This window comes from Haemaphysalis longicornis, unplaced genomic scaffold (assembly GCF_048455015.1).
Source record: "Haemaphysalis longicornis isolate Haplotype H1 unplaced genomic scaffold, Haemaphysalis longicornis Haplotype H1 scaffold_9, whole genome shotgun sequence".
NCBI classification, from domain to species: Eukaryota; Metazoa; Arthropoda; class Arachnida; order Ixodida; family Ixodidae; genus Haemaphysalis; species Haemaphysalis longicornis.
The window spans coordinates 164,227,768-164,253,277 of NW_027526460.1; the positions used below are offsets into that span (position 1 = coordinate 164,227,768).

The 25,510-nt window shown below is 46.7% G+C and overlaps 1 protein-coding gene and 1 long non-coding RNA gene across 2 annotated transcripts in view; both read left to right on the forward strand.

Moving 5' to 3' along the window:
• The first annotated feature begins 6,470 nt into the window (after window positions 1–6,470).
• LOC144151821 (uncharacterized) overlaps window positions 6,471–25,510 on the forward strand; it is a 49,501-nt gene continuing 30,461 nt past the window's right edge. Inside the window, exon 1 of the mRNA XM_077682961.1 lies at window positions 6,471–6,526. Within this exon, the coding sequence (XP_077539087.1) occupies window positions 6,473–6,526 (54 nt within the window). The 5' untranslated portion in view covers window positions 6,471–6,472. The remainder of the gene's footprint in view (window positions 6,527–25,510) is intronic.
• On the forward strand, window positions 17,995–23,648 carry LOC144152110 (uncharacterized). Its single transcript, XR_013319059.1, has 3 exons — window positions 17,995–18,458; window positions 21,830–22,005; window positions 23,521–23,648. It is a non-coding gene; the product is annotated as an uncharacterized LOC144152110 (long non-coding RNA).

Consider the following 25,510-nt stretch of genomic DNA (forward strand, 5'->3'; position numbering starts at 1 on the left):
TCGAACTAATCGAAGTGCATATTGCAGTTCGCTATAAACGGGTTTGACTGTACTTATGCGTGCACTTTCATTAAACACTGCTGGTTTACGTCGCCGTTACGAATACATGGTGCAGCGCTAGCCTGCCGTTTTATTTCGCGGCTCAGTGACAGCGAGCTACAGAAAGACGACGCTATTTGGTGATGTTTCATATCGAATTGCGCTACGTGTACTAGACAAAGAGCACGCTAACAGGACTTGAACGATGCGCAAATGTGCCTCGTCTCAGTCCTGTTAGTGTCCTATTTGTCTCGCACACGTAGCGCAATTCAGTATGAGAGCGTCAGAGGCGTGACATGCTTTGATTCGTAAAGTAGTGGCCGTAAAATAGAGTGGTCGGGTGAACTGACTGGCCGTTCTGTTCCCTTGCTTGTTGTCACTTTATTTGATTATGTTCTTGCATCATATATTCCCAGGTCGCACTTAATAGACTAGAATAAGGGCGGCAACGTTTTGAGGTGTTGTGCCGAGTTGCATGAATCCGACGCGGCGGAGGCCACATGGCCAAATCGGGTGGGAGGGGGGCTTTGAGGCAAAGAGAAAAAATTAAGCGAATTGTCAATAAAATTTGACAATAACTTTGATAAATGCGAAAATGCAACTCGAAGCGATCCATTCTCTGTCCTTGCCTCGCCGTCTAACCCGAATTGAGGTTAAAACTGCAGCGTGTCGGCGTTCAGATTTTTACTGACTGGGGGAGGGATGGGGGTTCTGACGACGTGCTGGGGGCCACTTAATATGGCCCCGCGGGCCAAGTTCGGCCCGCGGGCTGTATGATGCCGACTGTAGGCTGCGGGCTGTAGGCTGCTGTAGAAGATAATCGACACATTCAGTGACGATGGTATGAAAATATTTGGGCCGCGAACCGTGTGTGCGGCTGTGTTATGTTATGTAAATATAGAAGTGCTGCAGGCAGCGGAGGAGCGATTCGGTGTTTGTTCTGCGTCCTTTAAAAGACGCACAACAAGCACCAAATTAGGCACAATTAATTACGCTTAATTTATTTGGGTTGCTACCTCATCATGCGGCGTAAAATATTAAGCAAGAATAATTTAATTTGCGAAAACACAAGACAAAATTTCTACTGATTTTCAAGGTGGTGCCAGGCCAGCAGTGTAAGCTGAGTCGGCTGCGCTTCTCGCATCCGCTTGCATGCTGCCGTTGAAGCAAGAATTTACAGTTACCTCAGACAATAGGATGAATAGCGTCCTGTGTTTATGCTACTTGCGAAGCAATCCTTTGTCGACCGTACGCAAAAAGAACGATAACCATCGTCGGGAAGTTAGACCACCTGACCTGGCGATACTGTCCGACGTCGTGACGATCGCGACAGTTCACTCTAAAGAAAGCAGATAAATCCCCTTAATGTAGCCTATATTATTTTGTTGAGCCTCTGCAACTACTTTAAAGGAGTACTGACTCCAAATTTTGCCGCCTAAGAAATGATATAATTGGCTTGAGTAGTTTGTACAGACGCCTCACAGAAATACTTGCAGCGATCCGAGGCCGGAATCACATCGAAAACCAATTATAATTGTCCCGGCCGCGAGCTGCCACAAATCGGCAGCACTAGCGAAATCGCTATCGGCGTGACGACACATTGTCCGGCGTGTCTGGCCGGTTCAGGGTGATGTCATATAGTCGTTTTCGAAACCGCAAACGATAGCCTGCGTTGCTGTTGTCGGTGGTGTTCGTTTCGGCAGGAGGCGTGGGTGCAGCTCTGTGAGCAATGCTTGTAACTTCGCGCGCTTTGCGTGTTCGACGTCTTTGCTCTTCACTTCGTGGCCGGTGCATGGTTTTCTCTTGCACTGTTGCCGAAAACTGCGCGGTGTTTTATTTGAGCGGCCTGTGCGCGTCGCCGAGCTCGCCAAAGTTCTGCTATTGCAAGCTCGCTGAATGCGAAGTACTGCTCAGTAGAAGCCTGTCCGAGCAAATCGACGGTTAGATTGCTTAGAAGAGTGGCGACAACCTTTGCTATCACGGTCTGCGCCGGCTCGAGCTCCAGCGATATTAAAAAAAAAATTCTCGCGCCTTCCCGCGAGGGGAACACGAGTAAATGCAGAGCATTGGGGGTCGTTAACCCCGCGTAAAGTCGCGTTAGGGTGGGTAGTTGGGTCGTAGTTGCGTTGGTGTTGGTTTGGGGTAGAGAGGAGAGTAAAGTCGCGTTAGGGTGGAGCGAGCGTCAACCAAGGAAGGAAGGAGCAACGCAGTGACTGAAGCACGAGCGACCGCTAGCCGCTTTATATTTGCAGCGCGCGCAGTAGAGGGAGAGCAGTACGGGGGGGAGAGCGCGCATGCGCAAGCAGCGCGCGCCCTTCCACGTCCCACCGCGCTGCTATCACGCACCTGTTACGCCGAGACCACGACGGAGCGAACGGGCTGATTACGACGCATGCGCGCTCCAGCTGCTGTTGAGAGAGAAGGGGAAAGGAGGAGAGGCGCACCTGCTGCGGACGCGGAGCTGTGGACGCCGTCCCACGCAGGAAGCGGCGAGGCTAAGAAATGCTCTGCATTTAAAACAGATGACGGCGAAGGTGTCGCCGGCCTAATCACCTCATCTGTAGCCAAATAAAGTTGTTCTGTCTGACTGCCTGTCTGTCGGGTGGCAGCGATTCATCCGAGTCTCACGATTCAGACATGTCGACTGCGTGGGCAAGTGGGGACCATGTGCAATCGTAGCAGACGATGCGGCAAACGTCCCTGACGGTGACGTCACATTGTCCGTCCTGCATTAGAACGGCCATTTGGCGCGCGATGACCTAATATGAAACTGATTGGAATAAATGCGTTATAATTAATTCTACGCTGGCGGCTGACCGCTTTTGGTTCGATTTTTGTAATTACTGGACAAATAGGTATTTTTTACAGCATAAAAACCGAAAGCGAGAAATTTAGTGTCAGTACTTCTTTGAGGACTTTTTTGGTCAGTAGGCAGTCATTTAAACTCAGCCCAACGCGATTAAATTAAATACAACCAACTTTCGCTCGCGCTTGTAAGTGAAAGCACATGAAGGGCGGCGATGGTTGTCTGCTTTTGTACTGGCCAGAGGTAATGAGAGCTTGCTTCTGGGCCAGTTAGTACATTATTTCTTGTAAAAACACTGCGCTAAATTGAAATTACCAAGACGAAGGACGGCGGAAAGGAAATCGCAAGTCTGCATCGTGTGTTCCGCCGTCCTTCGTCTTCGTAATTTCCATTTAGCGCAGTGTTTTTACAAGAAATAGCCAGAGGCGTCGGGAATGAGAGGGCGCTGCATGTCGCCAAAACTCCAGCGCAGGAGCCCTATAACTTTGTGTTTAGCATTCCCGTTATTACGGCACAGCGACATTTCTAGCGAAAAACATGCAGTTTTTCAATATTTTTTCTGGTAAAGAACGTCGTTTAGGGCCAGAATCGAGTAAGTAAACAACCGAGGCTGGCTTTTTTTACATTAAACCAAGCTGTATTATGTCTTCGCGACCCTTTTACCTGTCTTAGGGGTACGCTGAAAGTAATTGGACCCGGCAGGCTTCGTTAAAATAGTGGTGTGGTGAAAAAAATAACGATGAAAGGGACCCGTAATCCTTTAGGCGTCACAGCAATAACAGGTGTAATCCGCAATTCAAGAAGCTTCGAGGTGATTATTCTTCTGCGCCAAGGTGCCCTCTCTAAAATACTAAGCATATTGACAGATTGGAACGGCAAAGCGTTTCTTTGGGTGGGTTTGTCGCCGAGTCTTCTGGGGTGTAGCAGCATATATATAGCAGCATATATAGCGAAGCAGCATCGCTATATATGCTGCTTCGACTGGAGCTGAATGAAGTCCAACTGAGATTGCGGCTGAGGTTTCCGATACAGGCGCACACGTCGCCGCAGATGAGAACATACGTACTCATCTACTCACACGCACTAGCCCACTCCTTACTTCCCCCAGTGGCAGGGTACCGAGTTGGCCCAGTGGTAACACAGTCAGCTCCCGCTCTGGAGCCCCGGGTTCGAATCAGCAGCGGCCATTTTGGGACAGTTCGTGTCCGTGCTTCCGCCCCCACCACTGCCGACAGGGACGGTCACTTTCCACGTTTGATGAGACGCATCAAGCTTTCGCCTGTGCAAGTGCGAGCCGCCAACAGTACCGGAAGCGCCCGCAGGCACATGTCCATTTAAGGCCGTGGGATAGCTGCTTCGGGGACAGCTTCGGTACACAGCAGCCGGGCGCGTATTTTGTGTGATTTCGCCAACGTTATCAAGTGGCGCTTTTGCGTTGAAATCGTCATTACGTTAGCTGGTCTAGAAGGGTCTGGAAGAAAACACGGAGCAGGCGTGTGGCAAGAACAGTAGTAACATGTTATTAAGGGTAGCAGAGTGGATCCCTAGAGAAGTCAAGCGTGGTAGGGGCGGCAGAAAGTTAGATGGGCAGACGAGATCAAGAAGTTTGCGGGGAACCCGCCGCGGTGGCTCAGTGGCTAAGGCGTTGCGCTGCTGAGCACGAGGTCGCGGGTTCGATTCCCGGCCGCGGCGGCCGCTTTTCTGATGGAGGCGAAAAGCAAAAACGCCCGTGTGTACGAGATTTCGGCGCACGATAAAGATCCCCAGGTGGTCAAAATTAATCCGGAGCCCTCCACTACGGCGCGCCTCATCGCCTGCGTTGCGTCGGCGCGTTAAACCCCCACAATCAATCAAGTTTGCGGGGACAAATTGGTCGCAGTTAGCACAGGACCGGGATAATTGGAGATCCATGGTAGAGGCCTTTACCCTGCAGTGGGCGTAGATAGGATGATGATGATGATGATGATGATGATGGTGATGCTCTATTCAAAATCCAGCAATCGTGGCCTAGCGCATATCTGAAGCACAGCAGCCGTTAAATAGTGCAGCAGATTTGTGGTCATTAGCAGATACGAAATAGCCAGTGCTGTAGGCATATACAGAGGAACTTTGTGATGAAAGTGGAAATGCTATACATAGACAATTGGCACAGGAGCAATGGCACGTTCCGTCCCGCTCAGCTGATGCGGATTGTTAATGAAGTCTCGTAATAGAAAATTGGAGCGCTATTGACGGGTCTGGGTATTTAAATTTTTATTGACAGAATTCAGGCGTACTGCATGCGTAAAACAACGACACCACCAATACTGCTAATATCACTGATGTTAGTCGATTGGTGATTTATAATTGCCCGTTAAAACCCAAGCTTTTCTTGTGAGAGAAGAAAGAGAAAATTGAAATAGTGGCAGGTAAGAAATCAACTCTGACTAAAAATACAGGCACATTGAAATTTCCGGGAAACCAAAATTGGATGATTTAAGAACTAAAATGCCGAATGCATCACAGTTACATATATCGCAACAGCAGTAGGAGGTGGGCGAAGTCCACAACTAAATACAGACATCTTTTAGGGAAAACAAATAAGTTAAACAAAGCGGATAACGATAACAAGTTTCAGAAATGGGAGGAACTAACTTATCTCAGATTGAAAATCTTTGCATCAGTTCGCAAACGGAAGAAAGAAGTAATTTATAGAACTATAGAACACGTCAACTTTGTAAGGATGTGAGTGATGCGACTTAAGTGCAGATTGAACACGTCAACAAACGAATTTAAACAGTATTCCGACGATCAGTTTTAAATCGAGCTTTTCAGACGTATAGAAAGATATCGCGATTCAAAAATGCATCGAAAACGAATTTTATCTGTCCTTGTAATCCCTATTCTAAGCCGGAGTTTACTCGACGTTTATGAAACCGGATTTAGAGTAAAGCAGAACAAAAGGAAGTGTTGGTTGCATGAGTTGTGTGTACGGGGTTAAGAGGTCTTTAGGTTAATTTTGTCTGTCCGCGTTCACAACTCCTGACAGGCTGTTTCAAATCATTCATGCCTATGGGACCCTGGAATGTCCCTGCGATCTCGCAAAGATTGAACTCCCTTTGGTATGGCTCGCACTTCAATGCGGCTAATGAGGCTGATGAGGGAGGGGTAATAAAGGTCATCATTCTCATCACGTGACTCGACTGGGGAGGGAACAGGGAAAAAGAGGAGGGAGGATGGTTGAACCAGAATACCGTTATGCGGAGCCCATCCGTTTTCCCGGTAACCATTTCCAATTCACCAGGAATTTGCCGGATTTCAATGCGTTTTTTCACTGACTTGTACTTGGGTGTAGTTTTCTCAGATGTGCCGAATAGCGTTCGGAGCCAACTTTTTACAGGAGACCAAACGCACGAATGGAGCAAGAACACGTAACTTAAATAAGATGTTAGCGGTAGAAGGTATACGCTTCAGATATATCCATTTCACGCCCCTTTGTACAATCTTGGTGTGCTGTGCTCGAACTGTGTGCTGTGTGCTGTCTGTGTGCTGTGTGCTGTGTGCTGTGTGCTGTGCTCTGCTGTGCTCGAACAGTGAATGACTACGAGACACTCAGAAGGAACAACATGTTCGTCTCTGCAGTTGGTCATGGACGTGACGATGGAGGAATACGGGACAGCACCCTCCCCACTACCTGGGCAGGTTTGTGAACCTCTTCTTTTCCCTCCTGTCATTGTACGCCTCATTCCCGCGCTGTTGTGCAAGACAGGCACCGACATTCTTCCCGCAACACAAAACCGACACGTAGGTGAGAGACTCTCGTGGGGATTGTCAGTCTGGCAGAGAGCCCACGAATGATCCACTTCGTTGGAAGTTTGTTTCACCACTACACACAGTGTGTTTGAAAAAAGAGTTGTGGCTTGGAAAGTGGGAAAGAAGCTGTGCTTGTGCAGCTTGACTATTCCCACCTCGTTTTTGTACAAGGCAGCAGAGCGACGGCATAACAAACCTCATGCGGTCTTAACGTACGATTGAAATGAAAAAAAAAAAACTAACAGTCCAGAGGTTATTTCCAAGTTCCAATATATACATGCATACTTCGGTCACTACAGGTACAAAAACAATGATGAATAAATAACTAAAACACCAGAAATGACAACCATAATAATAAGACACTATAATAGAAAGGGGTACATTGTTGATATCGTCATGCATTGGCAAGGACTGGATGGAATGTCTCTAGGCTTGTAGTGCATTATATGAACATGTTAAATAAGTAAGTACCTGTAAGCAGCCGTAAATGCTGTTCTGCGTGCTTGAACGTGTGGAACGGAGAATTTTAGAATTTAAAGTCAATAATTTGTTCGTGATACGGGGATGTGGAGGTGTTCAGAGCTTCACTGGTGACGCAACTAAATGTTGGCCTGTAAATGCGCTAAGCCTCTCAGGTTTACACTATTTAATCGAATTTGACACCTCAGAGGCATTAGGATTTTGTGTTCGTACGTTACACAAAATTTTATAACGTTAAACCTAAAAAACAAACGGAATGTATGGTCTCGGCACCCTAAATCTGCCACATCCCGCAATGCGCTTTTTGAGATGCATACATTTGTTTTGGTGCCTGAGTACGAGATGCTCATACAATTGGCAGTAAGGTAGGCCAGAGCAAAAAAGCGTATTGAGAATTAGAAGTTTCTGGTGGACTGACAGAAACGACTGACGCCTCATTTGCATGCCAAAGGCTTCTATAGCCTAAATACATAATTGTTATTACAGAACATATGTCTATTAAAGATGGCACTTTCAGTTATTGGCACTCTCTTAAAGTTAAATTTCAAAATAGTTTAGCAACATTTTTTGTGTGTGCGTACTACACTTGCGCGGAAAAGAACGGCCTTGGTTTTAGGTCTGTTGATTTGTAACGAATTACGACAAGACCATTTCTATAATTTATCTGATGTTTAATTAGCTGCTTGTATCAAATCGTCAACATTCTTTCCCGTGCAACATAAGCCCGTGTCATTCGCGTAAATAAAGTACGTTATTGATGGACCCACTTCAAAAATGTCATAATATAAATGGTAAAAATAGATTTCCTAATATGCTTCACTGCGCTACACCATGTCTGAATTAACTGGGAGTAAATGTTTACCTGTTTATGGACGCACAGTGGTACCGATCACTAAGGTAGCTCCTACCTATTAAACTAGGCGCGGTATACCTCTAACACCATAATAAGACAATTTTTTTAACAAAGTTCGGTGGTAAATCACGCCAAACGCCTTTTTAAAGTCTACGAATACGCCTAATGTTAGCTTTCTTGCTTCAATGTTGCCGAGTATGAAATCTTTTTGATGTAATAGTGCTGCCTCTGTCGACACACCAGATCTGAACTCGTATTGCGCGTTTTAATTAAAGAATGCAAGTCCAAAACTTTATACAGTCCAGTGAAAATTCTTTTTTCTAGAGCCTTGAAAATATTGGCCATACCGGTATTGAACGGTGATTACTCATGACGTTTTTGTTGCCACTTTTGTAAAGTGCGGCGACTTCAGCTTTTTTCATCCGCTGTGGGAAAAAACCTGTGCTTAAAACAATATTACACATGTGGGCCAGACAGGGTACTAACAGATCAATAGCAAAACTAACGGGTTCCATTTTTATGCCATCAATGTCCTATCTTAGCATAACAAACAAAAACTTTTGTTACTCGGATTTGTTCTGTACGGTTAATGAATAGCGAGGGGGCTGTGGGTGTTTGTAAATAACGCAACGCATTTCCCTCATAAGTAATATCTGACAACGCCTTAAAGTAGCCAATAAATTAATTGGCTAATGCTTTTCTCTATTTATAGTTATCAATGGTAACTTCGTAAACGCCGAGCGCTCGTCTACTTGAAGATATAACTGTCTTTAGTGTTTGTCACATTTGTTTGGCATGAATCATGTCGCTGAAAATAGTAAAGCAATAGTTGCGTTTAGCTTGCCTTAAAATTTTCGCAACATTCTCACTAAACGTTCTTACACCCTTTTCGGCCGAAAAGGGTGTGCGAATCTTGTCCCATGGCGAAAACCTTTAAAAAGTGTTTTAGCGAAAAAAAGGTGTACGGATGACAAATGGGTGTTCGTGTGAACACCCTAACAAAAGGGTTTAAGGTTGCTTAACACCCTAAAATAAGGGTGTGGTCAGGGCAGCAGCTACGCGTGGCAATGTGAATCGGCGGAGCGCGCAGCATTCAACACAAACAGTCAATTCACTTTGAAAACAAATAAATTTATCAAGAAAACCCATGGGATGAAAGCAGTACAGGGAGTAGTACACACTTACTGAATATATATATATACATATATAAGTGAAGAGGAAAGTAAACCTCCCATTAACTGTCTATCATAAGATGACACATCAACCGGGAGGAGAAGAATGAGAGCATAGGAAAGGAAAATGGCGAGAGAGAAGTAAAGGATAGGATAGTTAGAAAGGAATGAGGAGGGGGGTGGAGGGGGTGTATTAGAGGATGGTATGTAGGGGCGTTTTCGTTAGGAAAGTGATGAGGGACCGGAGAAATTTTTCTTGTACTGAGGGGTGGGCCTTGGGAAATAGGAGATCCGTGGGCGTTGTGTGATTCAGGCGTAATGAGACGAATGTTGCCAGAAGTTGAGAGCGTGGGCCAGAGTATTGCGGGTATTCTAGAAGATGTGGCAGCGTCCCTTCAGCTGTGCAGTTGTGACAGCTAGCCTTGTCTGCGAGGCCCAGCCTGTGTAGGCGGGAGGCGGATCTGTGGGAACCAACTCGGAGGTGGAGGAGGAGGAGGCCGATTTCACGGCGAGATAAGATCACTCAGTGTTACATGTGCTCTTCTTGCTTTTATATCCAGCAAAGGAAAGCCCCCCCTCCCCCCCCCCCCGCTTCCTCCCCCCCGATCGAGTCGGTGGGCTTGTCGCAAAAAAGATATGCACGACTCGTACGCTTCCTTCTACGTCGCCGTGGACGACGTGCATTTCGATAAACTGAGAGACCCTGCGCTTTGGCCGCGGCATTGCCCGTTTAAACCCTTCTGCGGTGAGTTGTCTGAACAAATGCTCTATGTCGAGGAGCAGCGCTTCGATTGCGAGTAACTGCAGTTTTGATTTTTTCTACCAAAATGTCCGTGGGCTACGTACGAAATCGGTTGAATCGGTCAAGATCCTTGAAAACCTTGAAACCCCTTGAATTTAGAAGTGCCAATTTCAAGGCCTGGAAAGTCCTGGAATTTTTACATGGTCCTTGAAAACCCTTGATTTTTCCAGAGAGAATCAATGGCCCTGTCTTTTCACAAGAATTTAAAGTGTTTGTCGCGGATTTCAGGTGCTAACTAATGTAAAGAAACATTATAACAACCAAGATTAAGTGTATTGCGTGAAATGACAAGTTTGGTGGATTTTTTTTATTACAAGGCAACTGAGAGCAGGCACTTGTCAATCCAATCCTTGTCAGTATACAATCCAGTGAAAGCCAGCTTCTGTTCTCTATCTTGCATCTTCCATCTAGTCTGTGGACGCTCGCTCCTTGCATGTTTGGTGTGCCTCATACGCTGCATCTGCATTTGCTTTTACGTGCAAATTGTGGACGTGCACATTGTTCATCCTGCCTTGCAGCAACACTTGCGGGTTTCATTTCAACTGATACTTTGCTGACAAAGCAGGAGATGCAGGTAACATTAACGAACTTTTGAATTCAGACAGCCTGAGCAACACACCAAGAAAAAAAAACCTTTAACTACCAACCATGAAATAAAAAATAGAGCTGGGGGAGAATTCACGAACCCGTTAGCACCTATCTAAATGTGCACTAATGTGCTTAGGTATTGTGCAATAAGAAACTTTTCCATTGTGTAGAAAAAGTTATAAAATAATCCCTGATAATACATTAGACGGGGACCTTGAAAATTTGTTTTCTGGTCGTTGAAAGTCCTTAAAAACTCTTGAATTTTTGCTTTTGGAGCATGTACTAACCATGTAAAGTGTTTATTGTGGATTGTAGGTTTTAGCTAATGCAAAAATATTGTAACAATCCAGTCTCAGTGTTATCGCACAACTTTACAACACATTTAGCATATTTTTAGAACGAGGCAATATTAGGAGCGTGGACTTGTTAATTCAACCTGCCCTCGTAAAATCTGCCATGATATTCTTGGTCCACTCAGCGGGAGATATAGAAAAGCGGCTTGCGTCATCCTGCTTGTTGAATGCACTAATTATGACATATATCAAAACAAATCAATGTTCCAAAATCTTGAATCTGAAAAAAAGAGCAGCTTGCAAAAAAAAATTCAGACAAAAAGACGTATTCTCAAAGATTAGATTGACAACATGATTGCAACGGTTGCTTATTTATTACCTTAGCTGACACCTTTGCTGACAAAGCATGTGATACAAGCAACATGGCATGCATTGTGAAACGAAACCGCCTGAGAAAAACAGGAAAAACAAAAAAAAAACTATTTCTAAACACCAACCTAAAAAAAAGGGTGGGGTGCTTTCAACAACTCGTTACACTTATTTCAACTAATGTTCTTAGGTGTTGTGCAAAAAAGAACTTTTGCATTGTGTTGAAAAAGTTATATTATAAATAATCCCAGATAGACCATTAGATGGGGTCCTTGAAAATGCATTTTCTGGTCCTTGAAAGTCCTTGAAAATCCTTGAATTTTTGTCTTTGAAGCGTGTACGAACCATGTATCTTGCTTTCCAGAAATAATTCTTACAGAAACCTGGCTGTGCCCGGACATTAGCTCTAATTCCTTCTTTCCCCCAAACTACCAAGTCTTTCGGCATGACCGTGACCCTTCGTGCGGCAAACAACGGGGAGGTGGCGTATTGGTTGCCCTACACGATTCGATTAAATGTAAACAGCGCCTGGACCTCGAATTGGAAACCGAGTCTATCTGGTTAGAGGTGCTTTGCTCTCGGGGTAAACGCCTCTTACTATGCACTTACTACATACCACCCGAGACAAACGCCACCGACTTCAAACATAACTTAAATTCAATAGAAAATGTTGTAACCTCTAACAGTGATCACAATTTCCTGATAACTAGCGACTTTAACGCACCCGGCATTGCATGGGAAACTCAGTTGGTTGATCGGGCGTCCCATCCGATATCACAGAAGTGTGAAATTTTGCTAGATTTTATTTCTTTCACTTCGTTACAGCAATGAAACTTCATTAGGCATCTGCGTGGAAACGTTTTGAACTGGTCTTTTACTAACATAGAACACGTTGAGGTGTCGCGTAGTTATACTGACCTCGTAAAGCCTGAGAGGTTTCACGCCCCCTTACTCATTTCAATTTCTAATGTATCCCTTGCCCACCACAGTCCTCCCGTCAACACACCAGGTGTATGTGGTTACAACGTCGCTCGTGGGGACTATATTGGATTGTTTCACTTCCTTGCTGAGACGGATTGGTCACCATTGGACACCCTCAAGGGCGCTGACGAAATGACTGATTTTTTCACCGAAGTTCTTCACGATGGCTTAAGCAGATTTGTACCTAAAAAACTACAAAAAGTAGCAATTATCCATACTGGTATTCATCTGAACTAAGAAAGGCCCTTGGTAGAAAGAATCGAGCTCACAAACAAGCAAAAAAAAAAAACTGTCCAAGAGAGGTGGCAGAGCGAGTTTCGTCAATTCAGGTTGCAATGTAAAAATCTCCTTAAACGCGATCGGTCCAGTTACATTGCCGTGGTTGAAGCTGATGCGCCACGCAATGCTAAAGCTTTCTGGGGTCATGTCCGTGCACAAACTTCCAAAAACAACCCAGGAGATATTAACCTCATTGACAAGAGGGGTGACAGCATTCCCGATGTTCCTAATGCCTTTGCTCAACAATTCAGTTCAGTATTCGGCAAGAAAAGAGCAGCCTGCCCCACCCCCCCCCTACTAGAGTGTTTCCGGGGTATGATAAAAGCTCAGAATGTTTTATTTCGGAAAGTCTTCTATCAAGAGCTCTAAAGCGAGTTAAGCCGTCATTGTCGGGCGGCCCTGATGGCATTCCTTCGGCAGTACTGAAGGCGTTCGGGGATCTTCTTGTTCCGGTCTTGGCGCGTGTATTTCGAACGTCACTCAATACCGGTAAAATCCCCACTCGTTGGAAGATTGCGCGGGTTGTTCCTATATTTAAGTCTGGGTCAAAGTTAGACCCCACAAACTACCGCCCGATTTCTATTCTCTGCGCTGCTTCAAAACTCTTTGAGACTGTACTAGATACACTACTCATTTTCAGCGTAAAAACTATATTATTACCTCAGCAACACGGCTTTCTCGCTGGGTGATCGACCACCACTTATCTTGTAAGTTTTATGCTGCATGCTTCGGAAGCTGTGCAGGCAAGAGGACAACTCGACGTCGTCTACTTCTATTTGAGCAAGGTTTTAATGTCGTCTGCCATGATATAATATTTAGAAAGCTGTGTCTAGAACCATCCATCACATCCCTTTTATGTAATTATTTATCGGATAGGTCATGCTTCGTGCATGCAAACTGGAAGTCTTCCCTTCCCTCTCCTTTGAGGCCACAAGTGGTGTCCCTCAGGGATCTGTTCTGGGGCCACTTTTTTTTTCAATTTTTACAAATGACGATTCCTCAGTAATTCATGCTGGTCACTTTCTCTTATATGCTGATGTCAAAATATTTCAGGCTGTTTAAAACAACCCAAGCTGTTCCGTTCTCCAGCTAGCGATCACGTCTTTTTTAGATTGGTGCTCACGCAAGAAACTTCTTATTAATACATCAAAAACTAAGACCTACACTAGAAAAACTGACAGCATATTGTTCTCCTATAACATTAACGGTGAAGCACTAGCACGAGTTGGGGAGGTTAAGGATCTTGGTATTAATTTCAACAGTAAATTGAGCTTCTCCCCGTAATCCAGGAGGTCTTTCGGTGGGCCCTTCGATCTCTTGGCGTTATATGTCGCCTAGGAGTTCAAGGAGCCGGGCTCTTTTCTCAAGCTGTACACGACTATTTGTCGTCTGCAGCTCGAGTATGCTTCCGTGGTATGTAATAGCGAATGAAAAACACTCTGTATGCATATTGAAAGTGTCCAGAAAAAAGTTTATCTATATCTTCAATCATCGCTTTGCTAGCCATAACAATTATGGGTCATTCTCTGTACCGATGATAGAGTGCCTAAACTCCAGACGTATTAAGGCCTATCTGCTTTTCCTATTCAAAATCATTCACGGCACAGTGCCTTGTGATGAAATGCTGCAACATGTTCCACTCCATGTGCTGCAAAAATCCACCAGAAGACACGACACATTTTTTAATTCGAGCTGTCTGCGAGGCTTCAGCCCCATGTTTCGCCTCCAGTGTACGTACAATCAGTACAACGAATATTTAGACATGTTTAATAATTCCTCGATACAGTTCCGCAAACATGTCTGTGAGCTTGTCATGTAAGTCACCTTTTTTATCCTCTGTTCACACGCGGTCACTTGATCATGAAGTGATGACAATACAAGACTTTCTTTTTTATATATTCCCCTTATTCCATGTCTGGTTTTGTCTACATGTACATTCCTTCCATGCTCCTTTTCTAATTTATAAGCTAACTTGATTCATTCCGCTTCCGTGCAACTAAACTTTGTTAACATTTATGTATATTTTTGAAATTATCTGTGTATGACGACCACTGGCGTGACGTCACATGCCTTCTGCAAGGCACTGTACTTGTTTTTGCGTGTATGTGTGTGTTTGTGTTTTCTGTGGGTGCATGTATATTCTGGAGTACGACATTATGTAGTTTTTGTGTGCGTGGTTCAGTATCGCTGTCCTTTACTTGCATTACTTGTCAGGTGTGGGCATCTTACATTGCCTGTTTTTTCTCTTCGTGCGCCAGCACAAAGGCCCTCCGGCTGTTGCTGGGCACATTATAAACGATTGATTATTATTATTATTATTATTATTATTATTATTATTACACTACAGCGAACGCAAAATTGTCGCTTTTGCACAAGTTACCTCAATGTCCGTTGTGAACCGAGAAAAGTAATCGATGAAGCCGCAGGTGAAGCCCTGATTTTTAAACTATAAGCACCGCCATCCCGTTTCAATTTCCTGTTCCAAGCAACGGCTCAATAACCGTTTAAATGTATGACGTCATGATCAGTGTAGTCAGCATCGTACCGAGAAGGAAAACCCCAACTCGTTTATAAAAATACATGTCATCTTATTTTTGGCGTGCTGGCTGCATATTCATATTGTCACGAAGCCAAGGATGACGCAGTTGTTTTGGAAAAGAAACAAGTTTATTGGAGCGAAGTTGTGCTCCCCTAACAACTCAAAAGAATACAGAGTAGGCGAGGCAGCGCTCAATAAAGTGAAGCGCGTCGGCGAGCGTAGCAGAATCGAATGCCGCGGCGTCTGCTGTGCAGGCATTTATCTTTCGGCGCGAGAGTTTCTGGAACCGTCGATTCACATCCAGAACATCGTAGATCACAGAAGATTATTCTGGGCTAGCAGCGTTAGGGCGAAACACTCTGCTTATCTGAATGAGATAGCCCGTGCGGCATAAAAATAAAGAATGGAACACGCGCTTTGCATGGGACACAGATAACAGATCCGGGCGCGGCCGGGCATTAAAACAAACGATAAATAAACAAACCCGTATATGATTCGCGGCATTACCCCCCCTCTAAGAGTGCATCGACCCGATGCTAAAATAAAACAACAGTCCGAACAAATAGCAACAACAAAAAAAAACAAAAAAGTTCGTCATCTTGCGAAGTACGGTGTGAGGCGAACCACGTGGACGACTCCGGGTCGCTTGCGTCGTCGTGATGTGCCGGAATCACCACTGGGGATCACTTCGTAGGTTAATTGGCCAACACGTCGTAGAATCCGGTAGGGTCCGAAATACCGTCGCAGAAGCTTTTCACTGAGTCCGCGTCGTCGAATGGGAGTCCAAACCCACACACGATCCCCTGGTTGGTACTCCGCGTCGGAGGTTGTAGCGGCCGGCATCCACCAGCTGCTGTTCTATTATACGAACTCGAGCGAGCTGGCAGGCGTCCTCCGCACGTTGAAGGTATCTTTGGACATCGGCGTTGAGGTCGTCGTCTTCTACATGCGGAAGCATGGCATCGAGCATCGTAGTCGGCCGTCTTCCCTAGATAAGCTCGAACGGTGTCATCTGCGTAGTTTCCTGCGTCGCTGTATTGTACTCAAACGTGACATACGGGAGGACTTCGTCCCAAGTCTTATGTTCAACGTCGACGTACATGGACAGCATATCCGTAATCGTCTTGTTCAGACGTTCCGTTAGTCTGTTCGTTGACCCGCCGGGGTGGCTCAGTGGCTAAGGCGTTGCGCTGCTGAGCACGAAGTCGCTGGTTCGATTCCCGGCCGCGGCAGCAGCTTTTCTGATGGAGGCGAAAAGCAAAAACGCCCGTGTGTACGAGATTTCGGCGCACGTTAAAGATCCCCAGGTGGTCAAAATTAATCCGGAGCCCTCCACTACGGCGCGCCTCATCACCTACGTTGCGTCGGTGCGTTAAACCCTACCCTCAATCAATCAATCAACCGTTCGCTTGGGGGTGGTACGCCGTCGTTCTTCGGTGATCCGTGTTGCTGTAGCGTAAGATTCCTTGCATCAGCTCCGCCCTAAAGGCCGTTCCGCGGTCCGTGATTAGGTCTTCAGGGGCTCCATTTTGCAGCACAACTTGGTTTATAAAGAACTTGGCGACTTCTTGTGTAGTCCCCCTCGGAAGACCGCCGGTCTCTGCGTAGTGCGTCATGTAGTCTGTCGCTACGACAATCCACTTGTTCTCTGATCGTGACGTAGTGAACGGGCCTAGAAGGTCCATTCCAATCTGTTGAAAGAGCCTCGACGGGACGGCGATCGGTTGCAGAAATCCGGCGGGTCTTGTCGGCGGCGTTTTTCGTCGCTGGCAGTCACGGCAACTCCGAACGTAGTGGGTGACGTCGGATGTAAGGCGGGCCCAGAAGTACTTCGCCTTAAGTTTTGCAATAGTGCGAGCTGCGCCGAGATGTCCGGAAGACGGGTCGTCATAGGACGCTTCCAAAATTTCGTCACGAAGGTCTGCGGGGATCACAAGTAGATAATTCGTTCCCGTTCCGGGGCTGAAATTCTTCTTCACGAGGACGGAGTTTTTGAAGCTGAATGCTGGTAAGTTCCGCTTGAACGCTCTAGGCACGGCGACGTTTCGTCCTTCGAGGTAGTCGATCATTACGCGCAAGTCGGGGTCGGCACGCTGCTGGGCGGTTAGGTCGCTCTCCGTAACAACCCCGAAAAACGCGCTGTCTTCATCGGAGTCTTGTGGTGGTGGGTCGACAGGGGCGCGGGACAGGCAGTCGGCGTCGGAGTGTTTCCTGCTGGATTTGTAGACGATTGTAACGTCGAACTCCTCCAGGAGCAAACTCCACCGCCCAAGACGGCCAGAGGGGTCCTTCAAATTGGCGAGCCAGCACAGCGCATGGTGGTCTGTCACAACCTTGAACGGTCTACCATACACGTATGGGCGAAATTTTGAAATGGCCCATATGATTGCAAGGCACTTTTTTTCGGAGGCAGAGTAGTTTTTCTCCTTCTTCGACAGACCACGGCTTGCATAGGCGATTACCTTTTCGCACCCGCTTTGCTTTTGGACTAGGTCGGCCCCCAAACCTATAGATATATCGCTGGCGTCCTTGTGCATTTCTGTTTTGGCGTTTTCGTCGAAATGAGCGAGCACGGGCGGGTTTTGCAGGTGTTGTTTCAGCTCGCAGAATGCTTTTTCTGGAGCGTTTTCCCAGGCGAAAGGGGTGCTATCTTTTGTCAGGCACGTGAGTGGCTCTGCGATGCGTGCGAAGCTTGCGACGAAGCGCCGGCAGTATGCGCACAGTCCGAGAAATCTTCGCACGCTCTTTTTGTCTTTGGGTCTTGGGAAGTTCGCTATGGCTAATGTTTTCGCTGGGTCAGGCAGGACTTCCGCGGCGTTGACGACGTGTCCCAAAAACTTGAGTTCCTCGTAAGCGAAGCGGCACTTTTCGGGCTTCAGCGTTAACCCCGACGAGCGAATAGCCTCGAGTACAGACTCCAACCTTGCAAGGTGTTCATCGAAAGTCCCCAGACAACACACAAGGTCCTCAGGACGTCCTCAAAAGGTCCAAACGTCCTCACTGATTTTGCTATGTCCTCAGGAGATCCTCAGTACGTCAGTGCGCTTGGTGTCCTACAAACGTTTATTTGAGGACTTTCTCAGGATGTGCTAATTTTGGTCACTAGAAGACAATGGGAACGCTCGCTAATATAGTTTTCATGCGCAGGTATTTCACACAGATAGTGATTAGCGTTCTCGTCCACATTGTTTGTTTGTAATACAGGTAAAAAAATAGCGCCTCTAATTTACTGGCTGGGTACCTTTTCAACATTCAGAAGAATACAAACATCTTCTGCAAATTTTAAAATTAAAAATGATGCAAAAGAGAAAATGTTCAGTACGTGCATGCGTTCTGTGTGAAACAATTTTTCAGCACTTCTATTTTGTTGCTGGCCACCATGCGCAAGTACTTATTCTAGTCAAGCCAAGTTGAAAGTTGAAGACGAGCCAGTCGGCTTGAGAAAGATGGCCGCCACGCACGGAGGTAAGTACCTGTCGTGGGTGCAAATAACAAACGTGAGCTCTCTGTATAATTTTACTGGATTCCAAATGTCAGAAAGCAGCGAGCGGCAGCTCAGGCGGGAACGGAAGCACCACGTCGATGCATTTTCCGCGTTAGTTGGCAGCGCGCAAATCGACTTTGTGCCCAAGCCGTCGACATCGCAACAACGTGGGCTTTGTTTAGAAGCAACTTAATTAGATGCTAGCACACGCTCGAGTTGTAGGCGTAATCCCAGTCCGAGCAACCACCAGCAGCAAAGTTCGTGACATACTGCTGTGTCTGTAATAAACCGCCGCCACATCGAGAGTCGCGTTGCGTGGCCCCTGTCCAGCGGAGATCACGAGTTGTCAGACCACAGTTTTGTTAACGAAGACGATGGAGACACCACGTTGGCGTTTCGGCACAAACTGCAGGAGAGGGCGGTAAACTCTAAATCGACCCTTGCCGCAGTTACATCAGTGCTTGGTGTGTTGCGCAGCCACACGTGTTTTTCCTCACTGCCATCGTCTGGAAGGGCCCTGCTGCACACACCAAGGTCCAATGGTACTTCGCAACGTTCAGGGGGAAAGTACACTCGAAAGCTTTATACCGGGTGTTGCAACGATAATTGGAACACTAAAAATTTTTCTTGAGCGAACCGCCACTCGGTTCGCTCTCGAACTTCACACGAAGGTCGCATTTTGTGGTCTATTTTGTTTGACACCGTGAACAACGACGGTACTTACCTGTTTATCCGGAAAATAAATAAAAACGATTTTCACCTGTACAAAAATGGCGCTGATTTGGGCGTGCGAGCCCGAAAACAGGGTTTTCTGATCGTCTGCTAGTTCATTCCTAGTTGCATTTTCTGATCGTCTGCTGCTCCATTTGGCTCCTTCCTACCTTGAATCCCAAACGTGCGTTTCGCTCTGCATGCCCCCGGTGGTTCCGTCGTTCCAACATCAACTTGCGCTGGCTCGCACGTCCAAATCAGCCGCCAGTTTGCCGTAGGCTAAAATTGTTTTTATTTATTTTCAGAATACAAAGGTAAGTACCGTCGTTGTTCGCGGTATAAAACAAAATAGACCACAAAATGCGACCTTCGTGGTAAGTTTCAGTGCGAACACAGCGGTGGTTACCTCAGGAAATTTTTTTAAAGTGTTCCAATTATCGTCGCAACACCCTGTACAGTAAACACGGGAGCGTGTGTCGCTCAGTACATGCAGAGAGGTCTAGTGATGGGATGGCGAACTGTCGCAGCTCGTACATTTGGCGGATCCACCCCCTGGCAACGGTTGATTGCGCTGCTGCAGTAGCTATGTTAGATACCTTGGCATGATTCCATAGAATACATGTGCCAATGAAGGGCTTTTTATCAAGCGCGAAACGGCGCGAATGGATTAAAACGTTTTCTTTTCGCTTCCTAATTGGGTGATAAAAAAATGTTATCCTCCGTGACTAACTGATGCAGCAGGCAGGCATGCGATAAGGCGTTTCAGGGAGTGCATCCGCCAATCGCGCAAACTGTGAGAGCACGCCATCCTCTCACCAGAGCGCTCTGCATGTATTGAGCGGCATTCGCTTCCGTGTTTACTGTAATAAAGCTTTCAACTGTACCAGCACTTCAGTGTAAAGGCAGGACTGTGTAAAATACTTCAGGATTGTCCAGAGCTCCCTGCAGAACTTAGCCTTTCCTTCAATATAGACGGCCTAGAAATATGTAAAAGCACGAGAACTACCTTTTGGGTCACTCTTGGCCATGTGAACAATGTTGAGAAGGAGCTATTTGATGTGAGTGCTTCTTCGGCCGTAGCAAGCCCAGTGACGCGAATGATTCGCTGTCAGGTTTTGTTGATGAAATGAAAGTGTTGTTTGGTGATGGCATAACTGTTAGATCACAAACCCCTTTTTATGATGCTGCATGCATTAGTATGTGATACTCCTGCTAAAGCATTTGTTTTGTGCACAAAAGGCCATCCAGACTTCTTCTGCTGCTCAAAGTGCATTGTGAAAGGCAAACATGAGAACAGGGTGTGTTACCCAGATATCATACAGGAGTTACGCACAGATCAGAGCTTTCGTGATAAGGCACAGGAAGAACAGCACGCGGGTATACCTATAGACCTTATTGAGAGCGTTCCCCTTGATTACATGCAACATGTTTGTCTTGGTGTTATGTGCAAACTACTTGCTCTGTGGTTTCGGGAGCCACGACAAAACCTGTGGACACTTGTAACCAATGAGGTTTCAGAAGGAAACTTTGAATTAGCTGAATTTGTTCCGTGTGACTTCAATAGGAGGCTACGAAGTCTTCCAGAACTGGATCACTCGAAAGCTGCTGAACTACGCTTTGTTTGCTGTACGAAGGGCCTGTAGTCCTTTCCACAGCATTACCTGAAAACTTGTACCAGAACTTTCTCACTTTCTATGTGGTTATCCTAATCCTTACAACATCTTGTACGCCTGCATGCGATGTGCTGTATGCAAATAGACTTTTGAGGTATTTTGTTAAGGGCTTTGCTGCTGTCTATGGTGAGCACAATGTCACGCACAGTGTGCATGGATTGTGCAATTTGGCATCTGATGTTGAGCATTTGGGCCCCTTGGACGCATGGAGTGCGTTTCCATTTGAGAACCATGTCGACACTAAAGAGGGTGGTGCGTAAGCCCCAGTATCCCCTAGTGCAACTGTGCTGTAGGTTGGCGGAAAAGGATATAAATCTGAAAAACCTCAAAAGCCTACAAGGTGCCCTTGTTTGTCCATTGCACATGATTCTGGACCACTTGTTGCTCCCTATCAGGACCCAGAGTTTAAGAAAGTGATGGGTCCCGGAATTGTGGTTCTTGGAGTTGTTGCAAGGAACAGCTGGTGCCTGCTCAGTGATGGGTTTTCATGCTACCGGTTTTCAATGTGTTTTCGTGCTACCTGAAGCTTCTAAAATGTTATTGTAATACACTTCACGGTCAGTATCGACTTTTTGCTTAACAGGATCAGGAATAGCGATCCACTTAAATTTAAATTTAGCCCACCTGTGAATTGCGAGTATGTTGATAGATCTAATTGGCATGGAGGATGGTGTGAGGGAAAGGGCACTGTCAATACCTTGGGAAGAAAATAGCTTAAAATTTTAGAGAAACATTTGGAGCGTGGTCTATGCATTCTGCATTCTAAGCTAGTTGGATAAAGGTAATTAAATAATTGCTACTACTCATTCAGCACACCTTGAAAGGCACTGCACCATGACCGGCAATACTTCCCCTTTAGAACTTTGAAAATATAGCCGTGCAGCTGGGTGAGCAAATTTTTTAGCATTTTAGTCAGGTTGTCAAAGTCTGTAATAATGCAACGAAGTTGCAATGCTCATTTTTTATAGACAAGAATTTTGCCGGGTTGGCCATTTTCTGGCGACCGATGCACCACCTGGCGAGCATTTCTTGGGGACTGCGGGGCCAACAGACGACGCCGCAGTCACACACACTGTTGGGCCGTACCGTGCGTGGTTATCAGACGTCCCAGCAGCATGGAAAATCGGCAAGTGTCACTTATTCGGTATGTTAGCAGCGTGAAGTTTAACAGTGCCTAAAGGGGGACGTTTGAAGCGTTGGACAGCTATCAGCTTTGCCCATTAATTACGTTCTCAACCCACTAAGCTAGCGTGCCCCCCTACGCGCGCTTTGTCCTGATGGGGGTTGCCTGTGAGGCTACATTTCGCTGCACCAGCAGGTCGTACACCCAACCTTTTATCACCAATTGATATTTATTTTTTCTTCATTTAGGGCAGGTTGCAGTCATTGCCTTTACTTGGAAATGTACAGAAGCTATCCGTCTGAGTGTCATTATGCCATTGTTGGCTGCACCAACAATCCGCGTAAGCGCAAAGTGCTCATACAAGAAACGTGTCAATTGCACCACAGCAAAGAAAGTGTCGGCGTGTGGGGAGTCTATTTGCTGCACAAATTTCCTGCACCCCTCGAGTCCCGCCGCGAAGGGTCGTTGTGCTGAAGCGGAAAGACTTCAAAAGTAGCAAATTTGTGAGAGTAAATGCCGTCGTACTCTACTTTGGGAGCACTGTTTATTCACCTTCATGCTAAACACTTATTGCACGTTTAAAGAGGTTTTGCGTTTTAGTGATTTACCGAAACGACCGGGCATGCTTCGCCACCGCGACACTCCTATTTCGCTTTCAGCTTGCCGTTTTCGCGTACCCTAGCTGCAGCAAAGGTGTAGGGTTGATTTTTACCACTTTCCCGTGGATGAAATGAACAGAGAATACCTCCAGAGCACAGACACATGCGATAAGGATTTAGCATGACAGTAAATAAACAGTGCTTACAGAGCAGCGTAGGACCGTACCTTCTCTCACAAATTTGCTAGGTTCAAACACTTTCCGATTCAGAACGACGACCCATTCGCGGCGGCTCTCGAGGGATGCAGGAAATTTGTGAAGTGAATAGACTCCACACATGCAGACACTTCTTTTGTCGTGGTGCACTTAACACGTTTCTTGTGTGAGCACTTTGCGCTTATGCCGATAGTTTGTTCAGCGAACAACGGCGTAATGACGCCCGGACGGGTGGCTGCTGTGCATTGCCAAGTTAAGTCAATGACGGAAACCTGCCCACAATGAAGAAAGTAAACGTCAATTGGTGATAAAAAGTTGGGCATTCGTCCTGCTGGCACAGCAAAACATATCCTCACAGGCAACCCCCATCACGACAGCACACGTAGGGTGCACGCTTGCTGCCTTAGCGGGTTGAGAACGGAATTAATGGGCAAAGCTGGCTGCTCCCCGTCGCTTTAAACGTTCCCCTTAAGCACTGTTAAAGTTCACGCTGTTGACATACCGAATAAGTGACACCGAGTTTCGATGCCGCTGGGATGTCTGATAACCAAGGACGCCACAGCGCAACAGGGTGTGATTGCGCTATCGTCTGCTCGCCCCGTAGTCCCCAAGAAATGCCCAAAAGCTGGATCATCATTAATTACAAAATGGTGGGGTCCAGTTCAGAGAAAATTCTTGTGTATATGCTTTGCTAATTTGTTCTGCTTGTATCATTTTTCTAGGGTCGTTGGGGCAGTTGGACTCCAGTGACTACTAGGCTCTCCAGTGGACTCCGGTGACGATTCACAGCATGTGTCGCCTCACATTGCACTACGATGCATTTGCTTGTGCAATAAATCATTATCTCCAGCATATTTTGCATACTTGTGTCATAATGAGGACGCTTGGGCAGTACTAGTTTTAGATTAATGCTACACATAAAGGCTGTACCCAGTGGAGATTCCAGGGGTACACAAAGTGACATACCTTGGCAAAGAGTCAATTGCACAAATACCTCAGGGATGGCAGTATCAAGCCCAGGCCCCTCCTTTCTCAAACACCCTGTGCATAACACCTAGCAAAAAAAGCATGGCTAGAAAGTAGTCCTCAAAATGTCCTGACGTCGTACAGTAGTCCTGCGAATGTACTGTAATCATCCTTGGCTGCATCTTGAGGATGTTCTGAGGATGTGCTGAGGCCGGACAATAGGACCTTTTCAGTACCAATTGAGTATCAGACGAGGACATACTGAGGACATCATGATGTCCTCAATAGAACGTCCTCGGGATGTGCTCAGGATGTGTTTGTGTTGTCTGGGTCCGGGCGAATACCACAACGTCGTCGAGGTAGACGAGGCAGGTGTGCCACTTCAGGCCAGCTAGCACAGTGTCCATGACTCTTTGAAACGTTGCTGGCGCCGTGCACAGCCCAAACGGCATCACCTTGAACTCGTACAGACCGTCGGGGGTTATAAATGCAGTCTTCTCTCGGTCTCTCTCGTCCACTTCAATTTGCCAGTAGCCGGTCTTCAGATCCATCGATGAGAAGTACTTCGCGTGGCAGAGGTGGTCGTGGGCGTCATCGATTCGTGGCAGGGGGTACACGTCCTTTTTGGTGATTTTGTTCAGTCTCCGGTAGTCAACGCAGAACCTTAAATTGCCGTCCTTTTTCTTCACGAGTACGACCGGCGCAGCCCACGGACTTTTCGATGGCTGTATTATGTCGTCGCTGAGCATGTCGTCGACTTGAGTCCGGATGGCTTCCCGCTCGTGGGAAGAGACGCGGTACGGTGACTGTCGGGTAGGTCGGGCTCCATCTTCGGTTATTATTCGATGCTTCGCTAGAGGTGTCTGACGTAGTTTCGAGTCCGACGAAAAACACTCGCTGTAGCGACGCAGCAGTTTGTTCCGTTGTTCTTGCGGTAGCGCCGGATTCACGTCGAAGGAATGCGGAAACTTGAAGGTATCTTCGGGTGCGCGTTCAAATTCGGCGACTGTGATCACGTAGCTTGCTTGTTGCGTTTCTTCGAGGAATGCAATTGCAGCGCCCTTGTTTAAATGCTGGTACTCCTCGGTGAAATTGGTGAACAAAACGTGGGATTTGCGTTGCTTAAACCGCACAATGCCTCTTGCGACAGACACACCGCGGTCGAGAATCAACCTTTGGTCACTCTCCATGACAGCGTCGGCATCAGGAGCAGCACCTTCACAGTAGACGGTGATTATGAAGCTTGCGCGGGGTGGCAGGGTGACATGATCATCGGCGATCCTTACGGTGTTCGGGGTTCGGTTCCGGCGTCATAGAGTGATCGGGGGAAAACGTTATCGACTTGGTCTGCAGATCAATTATTGCGCCGTTGTCTGTCAAAAAGCCCATTCCGAGAATTACGTCGGAGGAGCAGTTGGGCAAAACGACGAACACTGCAGGGTACGTCATGCCGTCTATGGTGACGCGCGATGTGCACGTTCCACTTGGCGTCACGAGGTGGCCCCCTGCTGTGCGTATGTGCGGACCGTCCCATCTGGTCATAACTTTCTTCAGCTTATACCCCTGTCACACGGGCACTTTCAATCGCGATCGAGTCGATCCGGATCGAGCTCAATCCGGATCGGGCACCTGCTACACGGCAGTTTCAATCGCGATCGAGCTCGATCCCGCTCGAACTCAATCCTCGTTTCTCAAGCGCGATCGAGGCTTCCAAGCGCGATCGAACGAAAGCGGCGATACTCTCGT